The sequence below is a fragment of the Bos grunniens genome, chromosome 7 (assembly GCF_055505025.1).
Source record: "Bos grunniens cultivar Pamir isolate PY7600 chromosome 7, Bosgru_T2T1.0, whole genome shotgun sequence".
Classification (NCBI taxonomy): domain Eukaryota; kingdom Metazoa; phylum Chordata; class Mammalia; order Artiodactyla; family Bovidae; genus Bos; species Bos grunniens.
This window is the reverse complement of record NC_141171.1, coordinates 70,776,231-70,791,415: the sequence shown is the minus strand read 5'-3', so window position 1 is coordinate 70,791,415 and position 15,185 is coordinate 70,776,231. Positions and strand designations below refer to the sequence as shown.

Here is a 15,185-nt window from a genome sequence, read left to right as displayed (position 1 = left end):
ACACACACACACACACACACACATATATATTTATTAGTTAGGTATATGCATAATATGTTTTAAATGAAAAAAGCTGATTGTGTGTACATTATAATCTTTATATAAAACATTTGTGTATAATCACATCCATAGAATAAACTGAAAAGGTAATAAATAATATGGATAGCTTTTTTTGAGCACTGCCTAGGATTCAGATAAAATACTACAGCTTTGCACGCAGTGTTTTATATAATAAACCCAAGACCTTAACAGTGCTAACTTGGGTGACAGGATTGTAGGAGATGGATTGTTTTTTTCTTTTCACTTCTCTGTACTTCCTAACTTTCTATAATCATGCACAATCCTCTGTAAGAATTTGTGTTTAAACTTTTTGAGTTTTAATTTTTCATTATTGAGCCATATGGGAAGGCTTGCATGGTCTTATAAAAGCAGTTAAAGATTGAAAACCTCAGAATAAATCTTGTCACAGCATGATTTTAGACAAGTTATTGTATCTCTTGGGTTTTATACTTTCACCTCTAGACTAGAACAGTTAAATATTGAGGGCCTTTGTAAAAGAAGCTAAATACGTTTAGTAGTAACTGAATTATTGTAATATTGAATTAGAAATTCTAAAAAATTTCCATATTATATATGCCATCTGGAATGTGATAAAGACCAGTGGATATTTGTGCTGCTTTTCTCAGATCAGTCCAAGGGAATTGGTGCTCAAAATTCACAGAACATGTAAACATTTAATTATGGTCAAATGAAGTTAAAATCTGATTTAAAATATTATCTAAGAGATCCTAATTAGACTTCTTCAAAAGCTGTGTCATCATCTTTATCAACAGTGTTTTTATTTTGTGGATACCAAATCTCAAATGCCTTCTACCCTTCTCATTTTAGGTCAGCTGGTGGTGTGTACGTTATGCTCCTGTGTCATGAAAACGAAGCAGATTTGGCTCTTCTCAGCTCACATGCTTCCTCTGCTAGCACGCCTCTGCCTTGTTCCTCTGGAGACAATTGTTATCATCAACAAATTTGCTATGATTTTTACTGGTTTGGAAGTTCTCTATTTTCTTGGGTCTAACCTTCTAGTACCTTATAATCTTGCCAAATCTGCATACAGGGAGTTGGTTCAGGTAAGACTGTAGATAAAATTCTACATAAATGTTAAGTATATTAAAGATTTAATTCACTTTTATTTCACAGTCATGGTTGTGGTAACATTATGTTTGACATTTGGAAAATAGTAACTATTTTCAACATAATTACGAGCATCTGAGATCCTTAAGTTCTGTTGAGAAGCAGTAAAGTGAAGTTCATCTGTATGCAGTCAGTCTGAGTTTTCACTCTGATGCTGCTGTTTACTAGCTGTGTAACCTAGGGTTAGTCACTTACGTTCATTTATCTGAAAGATAGAACTAATAATAACTGTTGTAGCTAACATGTAGGGTAGCCATTAGATTTGAATGAGTTCAGTACCAGGCAGATGATGTTTGGTGGTAACTACCATAACAAAGACAGGAGTGATATAGAATTGAATATGTAGAGGTCAGTTCCTGGTTTTTTCCTAATATAGTCCTACTGTGACTAATGTATTTTCCTTACGTTTATTTATTTAAACCGAGACATTAAGTAGTTCTGGGCCATGATATGACAGATTTCATTTAGATGTGGTGCTTGGACTGATTTTGCCAACATAATGTGCTTCTGTCTTTCCTACTTTTTTCAGTCTTTGTTCTCAAACGGATTATTTCTAGTCACAATCAGTTGGTTTCATACCAACTGAAAGAAATAGTTCTATTTGATTTAATCAATAAGTTTCAGTATATAGAACAGCTCTTAAAATTGACATTGGTATGAAGAGAGTATTAAAATGGGTATTCTCTTCTGCCTCTTTACTGTGTACATGACCTTAAGGTACAGGAAGCTTTCAGACTGACCATACTGATACTACTAAGTGAGTCCTTTCCTTATTGTTGTGGCCCCAAAGGCAGATTTCCCAGAAAAATTCTGTAAGCTCTTGACCTTAGCCTGATTCTCCTGATTTCTTCATCTTCCATAATGATCAACTTGAGCAACTTTTCCTGAAAGTAGATCTTCCAAAGAAGATAAAATCATTTTCACGGTCTCATTAAAGAGGTTCTTCATGGCGAAGTTTTGTTGTATTCAGAATGAAGATGACACATTTACGTATTTCTTATTTGAATTCAGTCCTATGGTGCTAAGGAGCAGTGGAGATTCAGTGACTATTGCTTGGAGACTCACTGTTTATAATCACCCTAAGGACAAAGCCTCCGTTTTACGGTGTCATGCTTACCTTCTTGTTTGTCATAAGGTTCATGTATCACTAAGCGTCATAGTTGGAAATAAAGTACAGGTTATGAAATTCATGACCTAGAAAGAATTGGATAGGCAAGAAATAGAAACTGTCAGATTTTTAGTGGTCTTTTCCTTGAATGGAAAGGAGAAAAAGTTCTGTGCCTCTCGGTAATCAGTTTGCTGCTAATAAATAATTTTGCAGCAAGCTAGACAGTTTGTTTTCTTTCAGTATCTTCCAACTAAGGAAAAATAGGGGTTACTCTTGATTCAGTTTTAGAAAAAAGCATTTGATTTACAGATGGAAAAGTTTAAATTTAGAATAATCTACAAGTCAGTGTATTTTCATTTAAGGTCTTTATAGTTATTTGAAACATTCTGGAATCACATTGAGCCTTCTAGCAAGACTGTTGGCCGCTTAGGTTAGATAGAGTTTGTAATCTACCTGGCAGAACTCTGTTGTGTTACCAGGATCTGGTCCCTGTCTTGGTAACTCCAAATACTTGGTAACCATCTGTATTCTTAGGCTGAATCAGGTTATGAGAATTCCTTCTAATTAATCTCATATGAGATTGTTTTATAAACTAGACAACTAATTTATTAACTTATAGTAACTTAGTAAACTTTTTTTAGGTATACCTTTTTTCCTGGTGTTAATGCACTTGGCAAAACAGATCATTTGAGAAATGTTGCTTGATAAATACACAGTACGAGGAAGGGGAATTAATTTGTCTAGGGGAAAAGACTTTCTAAACTGTCTCTGCTGCAAAAGAGAGTAAACTTCTCCAGTGATTAGTCTGTCTTCTGTCAAACTACTTCTCATCCATGACATTCCTGAATACACTCTGGAAGATTCTTGTGTATTTCCCTTCCTCCTAGCCCCTCAAGCAGTATTGTGTTGTTCACACTGTGCTGTTTTCTGTGTTCCATCGCTCAATCGTGTCCAGTTCTTTGCGCCCCATGAACTGTAGCCCGCCAGGCTCCTCTGTTCATGGAATCTTCCAAGCAGGAATACTGGACTGGGTTGCCGTTTCCTATTCCAGGGGATCTCCCCAACCCACAGATGGAACCCAAGTCTCTGCTGTCTCCTGTATTGGCAGGCAGATTCTTTAGCACTGTGCCACCTGGGAAGCCCATTGTTCACACTAGTTCTGATCATTTTAATTCGACATAAGTTTGCCAAACCTCTTCAAACTGCCTGTGATGTAGTTTTCCTCCAAATATGACTTTATTTTGACATTATCCCTGAACCGTTAGGGCAGTTTGCTGTTGCTGTTTGATGAGTGTGTGTCAACTGCTAATAATGTAAAATTAGTAGATTAAAAAAGACATGCTATTTTCTAATTGTATGCGGACAGCTAACTTTGAAGGAATTTAGCTTAATATGCAAGAAAAGAAAAGCTATTAAGTTTTTAAGTACTGCGGGTTAAACACTTTTGTGTTTAAATGTGTTTATTGAAGTGATAACAGATGTTTTCCTGTCTTATTTTCGTACTCAGGTAGTGGAGGTGTATGGCCTTCTAGCCTTGGGAATGTCCCTGTGGAATCAGCTGGTAGTCCCTGTATTGTTCATGGTTTTCTGGCTCGTCTTATTTGCTCTTCAGATTTACTCCTACTTCAGTACTCGAGATCAGCCTGCCTCACGAGAGAGGCTTCTTTTCCTTTTCCTGACAAGGTAATTAATTAGAGTGTATGATATTATATATAGCCTTAGAAAGAGAAAACTTTGATCCAGGAATAGTAAGTTTTGCAAATTAACTTTTGTCAGTCTTTTTTATAGTGCTTCATGTGTAATTAAAATGGGATTTTCACTCAGCAGATGCCTGGGTCTCGCAGTGCAAGGAAGTGATAATAATACAATAATGGTGGTTTATTTGGCCACACTGTGGACCATAGTACAGCAAATGATTTGTGGAAAGGGACTTTGCAAATTGTAAAAATGTTTTTTCGATTTCATGTTAAACTATTGGAAAAGAAATACATTCTAAAAATAGCTATTACTTTTATTGAGTATTTAATATGTAAATAGACAAAGGAATACCAGACCACATTACCTGCCTCCTGAAAAACCTGTATGGAGGACAAGAAGCAACAGTTAGAACTGGACATGGAACAACGGACTGGTTCCAAATTGGGAAAGGAGTATGTCAAGGCTGTATATTGTCACCCTGCTTATTTAACTTATATGCAGGGTACATCATATGAAATGCTGGGCTGGATAACTCAAAGACTGGAATCAAGATTGCTGGGAGGAATATCAACAACCTCAGATGTGCAGATCATACCACTTTAATGGTGGAAAGTGAAGAGGAACTAAAGAACCTCTCCATGAAGGTGAAAGAAGAGAGTGAAAGAGCTGACTTAGAACTCAACATTGAAAAAACGAAGATTATGGCATTGGGGTCCCGTCACTTCATTGCAAATGGATGGGGAAAAAGTGGAAACAGTGTCAGATTTCATTTTCTTGGGCTCCAGAATCAATGCAGATCCATGATATTAAAAGATCTTTGCTCCTTGGAAGAATAGCTATGACAAACCTACACAGTGTTTTAAAAAGCAGAAACATCGCTTTGCTGACAAAGGCCCATATGGTCAAAGCTATGGTTTTTCCAGTGTTCATGTATGGATGTGAGAGTTGGACCGTAAAGAAGGCTGAGCACCGAAGAATTGATGCTTTTGAACTGTGGTGCTGGAAAACACTCTTGAGAGTCCCTTGGACAGCAAGGAGATCCAACCAGTCAATCCTGAATATTCTTTGGAAGGACTGATGCTGAACCTGAAACCCCAATACTTTGGCCACCTGATGCAAAGAGCTGACTCACTGGAAAAGACCCTGATGCTGAGAAAGATTGAAGGCAGGAGCAGAAGGGGACAACAGAGGATGAGATGGTTGGATGGCATCCCCAACTCGATGGACATGAATTTGAGTAAGCTCTGGGAGCTGGTGATGGACAGGGAAGCCAGGTGTGCTGCAATTCATGGGGTCGCAAAGAATCAGACATGACTTAGCGACTGAACAACAACAGTATGTGCCAGCCACACTATTAAACAGTTACTCATACTGACTTTTATAGCAACCCTTCAAGAAAGGTGCTTTTATTCTCATTACCATTTTAGAGCTGAGGAAACTGTACCAAGAATAACTTGCCCCAGGTGACAGTGCCAGAAGAAGGGGTTTTGACATTCAAACCCCATCTGAGTCCAAATCCTATGACTGTGTATACACTTTCACTATACTCCCCCTTTTTTTTCTTTGGCCACACCGCTCAGCTTGTGGGATCTTGGTTCCCCAACCAGGAAGTGAACCTGCACCCTAGGCAGTGGAAACACAAAATCCTAACTACTGGACCGCCAAGGAATTCCCTGCCCTGTTATTTTTGATGTTTTCCTTCATTATTGAGATAGATTCAAATAATGATAAAATGAGTATATCATAGTACTTTGCTGTTTAATTGAAAGGAATTCTAACATTTGGTTTTTAAGGTAAATTATTATTTTTTTAAATCTTAAGTCTTTAGAATCCATTTTCCACCTGTCTTTGTGAGCTTATCTAGACATTTAGACATTTCTGAATTTTCCATCTCAAGCCCTCAGAATCTGGCAGATGGGTCTACATCTTCGTTCTGTGACTCTTTAAAAGGAAACACTTTAAAAGGCAAGAAAGAAACTCCTCCTGGGAAGTAAATATAGGTGAATACAAGTTTTGAATTTAAGTTAATAGAGCCATTGTTCCCAGCCATCCAAAATGATGCATACTATGCACTAAGTGGTATAGGGGAGGAGAAGCTTAAGACAGATTTATTCTCTTTAAGGAGCATGTTACTTATTAAGATTGAAAACATTAGGAAGTTAAATGACAATATCGATGACATGGGGTGATACCTATTTTGACAAATAAAATAACTTACTGGTACTGAGTCATATTTTGTGCTGAGACTTTTCATTAGAAAGTAGCTTCTATAAACATGGAATAAATTGATATCAAATATGTTTTAATGGCCAGCATGTTATTAAGTTGCACTGTTACTTGTTTTTAAGTATTACGGAAATTTTATTCAGAGTTTTTAAATGATCCAAAAAGTAACTGAATTTAAAGGGAAAGAGAGATACACAGTTCTGTGGTTAGGATAACCTAAATGTGGGCTGGGATTGGTCTTGTTTTAAACCAGATTATTATCCATTGCAACCTAGATAGCATATTAAAAAGCAGAGATATTACTTTGCCAACAAAGGTCCGTCTAGTCAAGGGTATGGTTTTTCCAGTGGTCATGTGTGGATGTGAGAGTTGGACTGTGAAGAAAGCTGAGTGCAGAAGAATTGATGCTTTTGAACTGTGGTGTTGGAGAAGACTCTTGAGAGTCCCTTGGACAGCAAGGAGATCCAACCAGTCCATCCTAAAGGAGATCAGTCCTGGGTGTTCATTGGAAGGACTGATGCTGAAGCTGAAACTCCAGTACTTTGGCCACCTGATATGAAGAGTTGACTCATCGTAAAAGACCCTGATGCTGGGAGGGATTGGGGGCAGGAGAAGAAGGGGATGACAGAGGATGAGATGGCTGGATGGCATCACTGACTTAATGGACATGAGTTTGGGTAAACTTCAGGAGTTGGTGATGGACAGGGAGACCTGGTGTGCTGCGATTCATGGGGTCCCAAAGAGTCAGACACGACTGAGCGACTGAACTGAACTGAACTGATTATCCATTGTGAAGCATGATCAAATGAAGCATAATATAGTGTAAGAGGCTTAACAAATCAAAAAGCTGTGAATGCTTTTGGGCTCATGGAGTAAGAAAATAATGCTGAGATTTTAGGTGAGGCTTAGACATCTTGCCAAATAATTTTCTTGTCTATTCCTTTTCCATACATGGGATAGATTGCTGCTTCTCAGTATAAGAAGGTTTTAATTTGTACTGGAGAAGTTCCTGTGTGGTTCTTTCGCATGCATCTCTAAGCATTGCTCTTTGTCCTTCTCGATGGTCTTGTGTGACAGTTTGTGTATGTGTGTATGTGTTGCCTTGCCAAAGAACAAGTTAACTAACAAAAAGGATCTCAAGTTTACCACAATACCCTGACTAAAACAAACCAACAAAACACAGCAAACAAGCTGAAAAGCAAAAAGAAGGGATTTTTTGCAGTCAGGAAATAGAAACTAAAATCAATAAAATGTCTCATTGACAAGAGAAGGGAAGAAAAATTTTATAAATTTCCCGACCTCTTTCACTTCCCCAAAGCTAGGTTGAAACCTTTTGTGTTCTTTATTATACTCTTTTGAAAAATGGCACCACACTCTTTTAAAGTAAGACTGAAAGAATGTGCTCCTCTTGAAAACATAATTAAATCGTACTGTTTGGGTGTAAAAGATTTCTTTAAATATAGATGGACACAAGAAAAGAGAAACTGTATGACCATACAGTAAAACTTTCAGACTTTTCCAATGGGAATGAAGTAAAATTTTTAGTGTTATTTATAGCCATGATCCTCATATTTTTAAATTACTGGGCAATTTGTTGAAACATGTTATATAATGATTTTTCTGAGAAAAATGTCAAACATTGCAGAAATTAGGTGTATAAGAATGCCATAAAATTTTTTATTCTTTAGCTGTGAACTATCATGATCAGCTCCTAAAAACCAAACTTTTTTTTTCCACATCATAATGCACACTGGTCTACATGAAATTAGATGTTTTCACATAAAAAGTAACTTTAAAAGCAGTTTAAAGTAGCAGAGGTAAAATAATGGTAAAATGCAAAAGTAGCAGAGGCAAGGAGCTACAGAGTGAAGGGCAGATAATGATTTGCCTGAATGAATTCGTCATCAGTGCAAATGAAATTCTTCATTGAAATTTTAAAACTTGAGATACTATGCTTTGAACCTTTTTTATTAGTTGCTTTGTAAATATAAATCCAAATTAATGGTATATAATGTTACATATATTTGCAAAATACTTGTTAAATTATTTTCTAATGTGTTCAATGAAAGTATTGACTGTATTTCTATAAAACATGAAAGTATTTTCAAGATTTAGTGTAAGTCCAGTTCTCCTTATTAAAAATTGGTATTAAAATTATTTTTAAATGGTCTTGGGCCTCTTCTTGGACTTAACTTTTGAAATAACCCAGAAAAAGAATGCATTTACCTAAACATAAGTTCAAGTATAAAGCACTTAAAGCCACTGTTGGAGTGAGAGATGTTGGGAGCTGCAGTGTCAACATAGGCCCTGTAACAGTGTGATCAAAGAAGGCATTTTGATGAGTAACCACATTAGCAGTACAGCCTGATCAATTTGAACAGCCAGAACTTTTCAGAAGGAAAAATGGGCAACCATATGAGTTTCCTTTGAATATTATCAGTATGTTAATTAAATATTTCTTAAGCTTTGAACAAGGTTTAGGCCCTTCAAGTTTTACTACCTTTGAAGGAGATGATAGATAAATAAAAATAAAAGACTATTTCGGATTTGGTGCTATATACTAAATATTTGCCAAAGAGAAAATGAGGTTAGGATAATAATGAGAGTGGATTTAAATTAGTGTAACAGAGTGGTTAGGTGATCTCATCTCAGATTTTGGGTGTTTTCATTGAGGGTAAGATCAAACTTCGTGGTTATTTAAAGGCCTAAGATGTTTTAACTTTAGGTTAACAATTTTTATCTGTCAATATCCCCCCCTTCTTTTTTTTTCTAGTATTGCTGAATGCTGCAGCACTCCTTACTCACTTTTGGGTTTGGTCTTCACGGTTTCTTTTGTTGCCTTGGGTGTTCTGACACTTTGCAAGTTTTACTTGCAAGGTTACCGAGCTTTCATGAATGATCCTGCCATGAATCGGTAAGTTCTTTGCTCCGAACAGTTCTAAAAATTTAAATTTTATCTAACTTAAAGAAATAATGATGAATTTCTTTGTTGATGAATTTTAGAGGAAATGGAATTTTGAGGACTTTTTCTGGGGAAATGGTTGCTATATTTGGGTTAACATGCTATTAAAAAAACCCTAAATTTCTATGTATAAAAGATTGTATTTTTATTGTATGTACATAACATGTATATTAGATACTTTTCCTTTCTTAGATTTATTTAAGAGATTTTTGATAGCTTTTTCCCATTTTGAATTTGTGTCACTCTGCTAAAATCAGATTTCTATATTGGGTACTCCCTTAAAGATTTGTATTTTTTATATTTGAACATAATTTTTATACCAATTGAAGTTTCAAAAGACACATTAATGAGGATGCAGAATAGTTATTCCAATTGTTACTAAATCACTGAGATCTGGTATTAGGAAGCTATCTCTAGAACTTGTCATGATTCCTGTTACCTTAATTAATATAGAGGTTTACTGATTTTATTTAAGTTTACATAACCTCTTGAAGTATTTAAATCTTTATGGGATATTTCAGAAGTAGTAGATGCCGAGTACCTTGTAAATTGAGAGGAAATTTTTATTTTGTTGTATATTAGTTTTTTGAAGACAGAAAAGAAAAAAACATATGCTCCATAATTTTCCTGCCAGTCCCAGCTAACACCTTTATAATGAAAAGAGTGGGTGGGAGCAAGAAAGAAAAATAATTCTTGTTTAAGTTCACAAAATTCATACCATTCAAAGAGCACTAAAGGGAAAATGACAACTTTCTCCTCCTACTTCCCATTTCCCCTGCACAAAGATAACAGCTACAGGTGGTGATTTTAAAAATTTCTTATAGGGAAAAGTATATATATATATATATATATATATATATTCTTTTCCACATACTATACACATTGTTCTGTACCTTAGTTTGTCATGGGTTAGATAGATTTCTTATATTTTGTTTTTATGTCAACACATCAGATACATCTCATTCTTTTTGATGAATGCATATTATTACAAAAATAATGTGTCTCTTTTTTTTTTTTTGCTATTTAAATAATGGTACTATCAGTATCTTTGTTCACATCTCTTTTTTAAAACCCTTACATAGGAAAATTTTAAACCAAAAAAGTTGAGAAAATAGTAAAGTGAACCCCCATGTATGTACCCAGCACCCATCTCCAGTGATGTGGCCAGGGTCATGTGCTGTGTATCCCATCCATTCCACTTGTTTTGTCCCATAACCTGGCTGCATTTGTTTGAAGCAAATTCCAGATACAGTATTATTTTACCTCTGAATCTTTTAGGAAAAAAACGTAACTACAATAGAGCATTCATTTCTAATAGAAGAATTCCTTGACATCAGATAACCCAGTTGGTGTTTGTAGTTCCTTAATTATCTGCCTGAATTGTAAAAAACATTTTGTTTGCTCAATTCAGGATCCAAATAAGGCCCATATTTCAGAGGTTGGGTATGCCTGTCAAGTTTCTTTCAATATTTAGGTCCCTGTTATCTCTATATTTTTTCCCTTTAATTTTATTTGTTGAAGACATCAGATTGTTTGTCCTACTTAATTTTTCATGGATTTTACTGATTATATCCCCATAACACATGACGTGTTCCATTATTCACTTTTTCGTATCTGTATATCCTAAAAATCTTTTTGTACTACATCCATAGGGTAAATTACCAGTAAGATTATTGAATTGAAGGGTATGTAATTTTAAATTTATTAGCAAATTCTTCTCCAGAAATATTTTACCTATTTATATCTCAACATTAGTTGGCTCATATTTTTTTACATTCCTTGTCAGTACTTTGATCATCAAACTTTGAAATATTTGCTGATTTGTGGATTTGAAAACTGTACCTGTCCTTTGCTCATTTCTCATTTATTTGCCAGATCCTTCAGAATTCAAGTCATTGGGATAAAAAGGTCTTAGGACTTTGTATATATATTCCATAAAGAAATTGAATTTCAAAAAAAGTATTTGTATTTGTCTCTGGTTCTTATGGACTTCTTAAAGAGACATTTGCTACCCAAAGATTATACAGACATTCACCTAATGGTTCTGTATTTTATAATCAGGAGACAGTTCATAACACACGTGCTAAGTCACTTCAGTCGTGTGCGACTGTTTGAGATCCTGTAGACTGTAGCTGGCCAGGGTCTCTGGAGTGGGTTGTCACTTCCTCCTCCAGGCAGTCTTCCTGACTCAGGGATGGAACCTGTGTCTCCTGCGTCTTCTGCATTGGCAGGCAGCATTAGCACCACCTGAGAACCCCAGTTCATAATATGAGTGTATATAATTCAGTGGCTAGCTAGGAATGCTAGGGGTATCTGGCTCATTAGCAAAGCCTGGTTAGAGCACTTTTACTTATCTTAGACATTGCTTTAGTTCTCCTCACTATATGCTGAAATTATAGCTATTATGTTTTGCACATGTAGTGATACATTATGATTATATATTACTACATTGACATTAATATTCTGATCAGGTGTTTTGTCTAAGAATAGAACAGAAATATGTAACAATAGTCTAAGCCTCTGGATTATTTTCTCTCAAAATTAAATGTGATTCTGATTACTGTTTTTTTTTCCCGAAAATGTACGCTTTTCCAGGGGCATGACAGAAGGAGTTACGCTGTTAATCCTGGCGGTGCAGACTGGTCTGATAGAACTGCAGGTTGTTCACCGGGCATTCCTGCTCAGTATTATCCTTTTCATTGTTGTAGCTTCTATTCTTCAGTCTATGTTAGAGATTGCAGATCCTATTGTTTTGGCGCTGGGAGCATCTAGAGACAAGTAAGAAACTTCCTAAAAGACATTTTTGTTGTATTCTTTACATGAGTTCATTGCCTGAAGATTTAGATATTGTTTAGATACAGAAGATAATATGAATAATTGGTATTAGCTTATTAACAAATTTATTTTTTTTTATATGTGTTTGACTTTTCTGTTGTTTTTCCTTCAACATTTGTATAGTTAAAAGTCGCATTAAAGGCTAAGTAATTTACACATCAGCTTTTCTTCTTCGGAGAAATGTAACACTTTTTTATATTTATCCAGTTTTGAAATAATATAAAGCATAAAATTTAGTCCAGTAAATGTAACAAATAATATACAGTTTTATTCTGTGTACTAAAGTACTAAGGAGAAGAAACATTGAGGAACTACAAACAAAGAAGAGAAAAATAAAGGTTGTCAAGCATTAATGAAATTTTTACAGTCTTATCTGATGGCTTGTTTGCAACTAACTGAGGTTATAATGGGGATTCTTGACACCTTATGGGACCAACTGGATTCAAATTCATTCATCTCATATTACAAAAATTTTCTGAATGAATAAAAGCCAATTATGATTTAGCTCTTTAAGATACCATTTTGGCTTATGGTAATTTATATAAGGACATGCTCTAAAGAATTGCTTAAATTCAGTGCCACTATTTTTTTCCAGCATCCTTCTGTACATTCTGATTATTGAAATAACCTGATTTAATTGCTTCTTTGGTGGTACATTATGAGTAAGGGAGCAGGCAGCCTTGGTGGAGATAGAATTTTGACAGAAGAGTTTAAAACACTCCAAATTAGGTTTACCTTTCTATCCCTGTATCCCAGATTGTCAAACATTCTGAAAACTTTCTCAAGTGGTAAAATGGCTGAAAGAGTCAATTTAAATAAACTCTTGGATATGTTTCAGATAATTTAAATCATTATAGTTATTTGAGATTTGGTTTTGAGGTTTAGAATTTCTCAATAGAAGCTTTTAAGATGTTGAATTCAATGGTGAACTCAGTTAAATAGTCATTTAAATTGTTTTGACCAAAGTTCAATTACTCTTCTGTCATCTCTGGCAGTATCCTTTAGTATTATTAACTATACTAGTTAGAAGACTAATACAATACTATAGAAAGTTTGGGAAAGAGGAAAACAGATCATAATTTCAGTGCCATAAGGATCAGTAAATCCAGTTCTGGGTCTTTCCAGGGTGCTGAACTAGCGTCGTTACTGACTTCTTCCCTCTGAGATCAAGTGCAGAGGAAGTTTAGAGGGAAAGGAGCAGGACTGAGAAGCCCTGTGTGTGGGTGTGGAGTGGCAATTTTGGATGGGTGTCACTGTTACTCTTGTTTGTATATAGCAGCATTATTAGCCTGAGGCAAGTGAAGCTCCTGGCTGTGTGAGGATGAGATGGGAATGAACAATTCGGTTCTGTTCTTTCCCATGAATTAAATGGCAGTACGTTTTTGTTGTTGTTGTTGTTGTTTTTTAATGAAATGGAAAAGTTGTGAGAAAAATATAACGTACCAGACCTGACTCAAGAATTGAAAAGCTTGGCTAGTTCTGTAACTGTTACAGAAATGGAAACAAAAGGTAAACATCCTGACCCAGGTGGCTTTACAGGCGAGGCAAGTGCTGCCAGACATCCAAGGAGCAGATATCCATGCTTTAAACAGACTTCCAAATCATAGAAAGAACCTTCCTCCCAGCCCTTCCCCTTCTTTGAAGCCAGTATAAATCCATATTGAAATCAAAACAGACAACTTGAGAAAGATAAAGTTTATTTCACTCACAACAGGAGATACTATGACGTTTTTATAATAATTGACTCAGGTACAGACAACTTGACCAATGGAATGGAGCCCCCAAGCAAGTCCATATGTATATGGACCTTTGGTGCATGACAGAAGGGGCATGTCAGGTGATGGGGGCAGGTGGTCATGTAATGTAGCTGGAAAAAAAATGATTTCTATTTGGAAAAGGATGGAATTGGATTCCTGTCTCATAGCCGTAAACAAAAGAATTAGCTCCAAAATTGTAGAGACTTAAATGTCGAAATAAAAAATTAAATCTGCATAGAGTAGTATATTTTAGACCTTCAAGGAGGAAAAAAATTTGTTAAACTGATGGAGCTGGTTGTGAAAAGACTAAGAATGACGATGATTATGAAAGAAGTGATAAATCTAATTATTAAAATTAATAACATTTTCTAAACCTAAAGGTAACTTAAATTAGACATGATGGTTACAAACTGGGAGAAGATATTTATAGTATTCACACTTGCCCAAGAATTAGTATCTAGAATATATAAACAACTCAGATCATTGAGTGAAGTGGCTAAAATCAGGCTTTTAGTGAAAGAGCAAACAATGACTATGAAGAGAGGTTCACTGTTTTTAGTGGTCAAAGAAATGTGAATCAAGACCTCTCTGAGTTACTGTTTTGAATCCATGGAAGTGTCAATGAATAAATAATAGAAAGGAAACAAGAAAGGGGGAGGGACTTGGCGGTAGTCCAGTGTTTAAGACCGTGCGCTACCAAAGCGTGAAGCCTGGGTTCAGTCCCTGGTCAGGGAACTAGATCCCATATGCTGCAACTAAGACACAGAACAGCCAAATAGATAAACTTTGTTAAAAAATTAAAAAGAAGAGAGAGAGAAGAATGTCAGCTGATATCTAAGGTAGAAGGAAACATAGGTCCTAGGATGTTAGGTTTCTGGTGGGAATGTAAATTAGTGTAATCACTTTGGAAAACTAGCATTTTCTCCTATGTACATACTCAAGACATTTTGCACATGTTCAGGAGGGACATGTAGAAGAATGTTCATAGCACAATTTCACAATACCAAAAACCTGGGAGCAAATCATACACTAATCAGACAGGAAAGGGGGTGAATCAGTGTGATAATAGACACAGTGGGATGTTAAAAGCATTAGTGACACATTAAGCATTATGAATGGTTCATAGCAGTATGTAAGTATATCAAGAAAGATGACAATATAGAATGTCATTTTTATGTTAGAATTTTAAAATACACTCTTTAGGAATACATGTGGATGAAACAGCACTATAGAAAAGGAAGTAATCAAGTGAGTGAAGAGCACAGGATTCATGAAATGGTTTCATTGGGTGAAGGGAGGCAGGTCCTGGAATAGGCCAGCTGCCTCATGCTTAGAGTAGATTATGGTCCAGGCCCTCTCTTTTTTACGGAGAGATGGGTTCAGGAGTGCTTGTTACAGTTTCAGTTCAGTT

At 35.7% G+C, this 15,185-nt stretch overlaps 1 protein-coding gene across 10 annotated transcripts in view; it reads left to right on the top strand.

The window, feature by feature from the left end:
• The window catches only part of RNF145 (ring finger protein 145), a 62,925-nt gene that overhangs the window by 38,636 nt on the left and 9,104 nt on the right, over positions 1-15,185 (top strand). For all 10 annotated transcript variants that reach the window (XM_086412688.1, XM_086412682.1, XM_086412685.1 and 7 more), the window contains 4 exons: positions 889-1,124; positions 3,804-3,979; positions 8,994-9,134; positions 11,778-11,960. In XM_086412688.1, the coding sequence (XP_086268814.1) occupies positions 889-1,124; positions 3,804-3,979; positions 8,994-9,134; positions 11,778-11,960 (736 nt within the window). The remainder of the gene's footprint in view (positions 1-888; positions 1,125-3,803; positions 3,980-8,993; positions 9,135-11,777; positions 11,961-15,185) is intronic.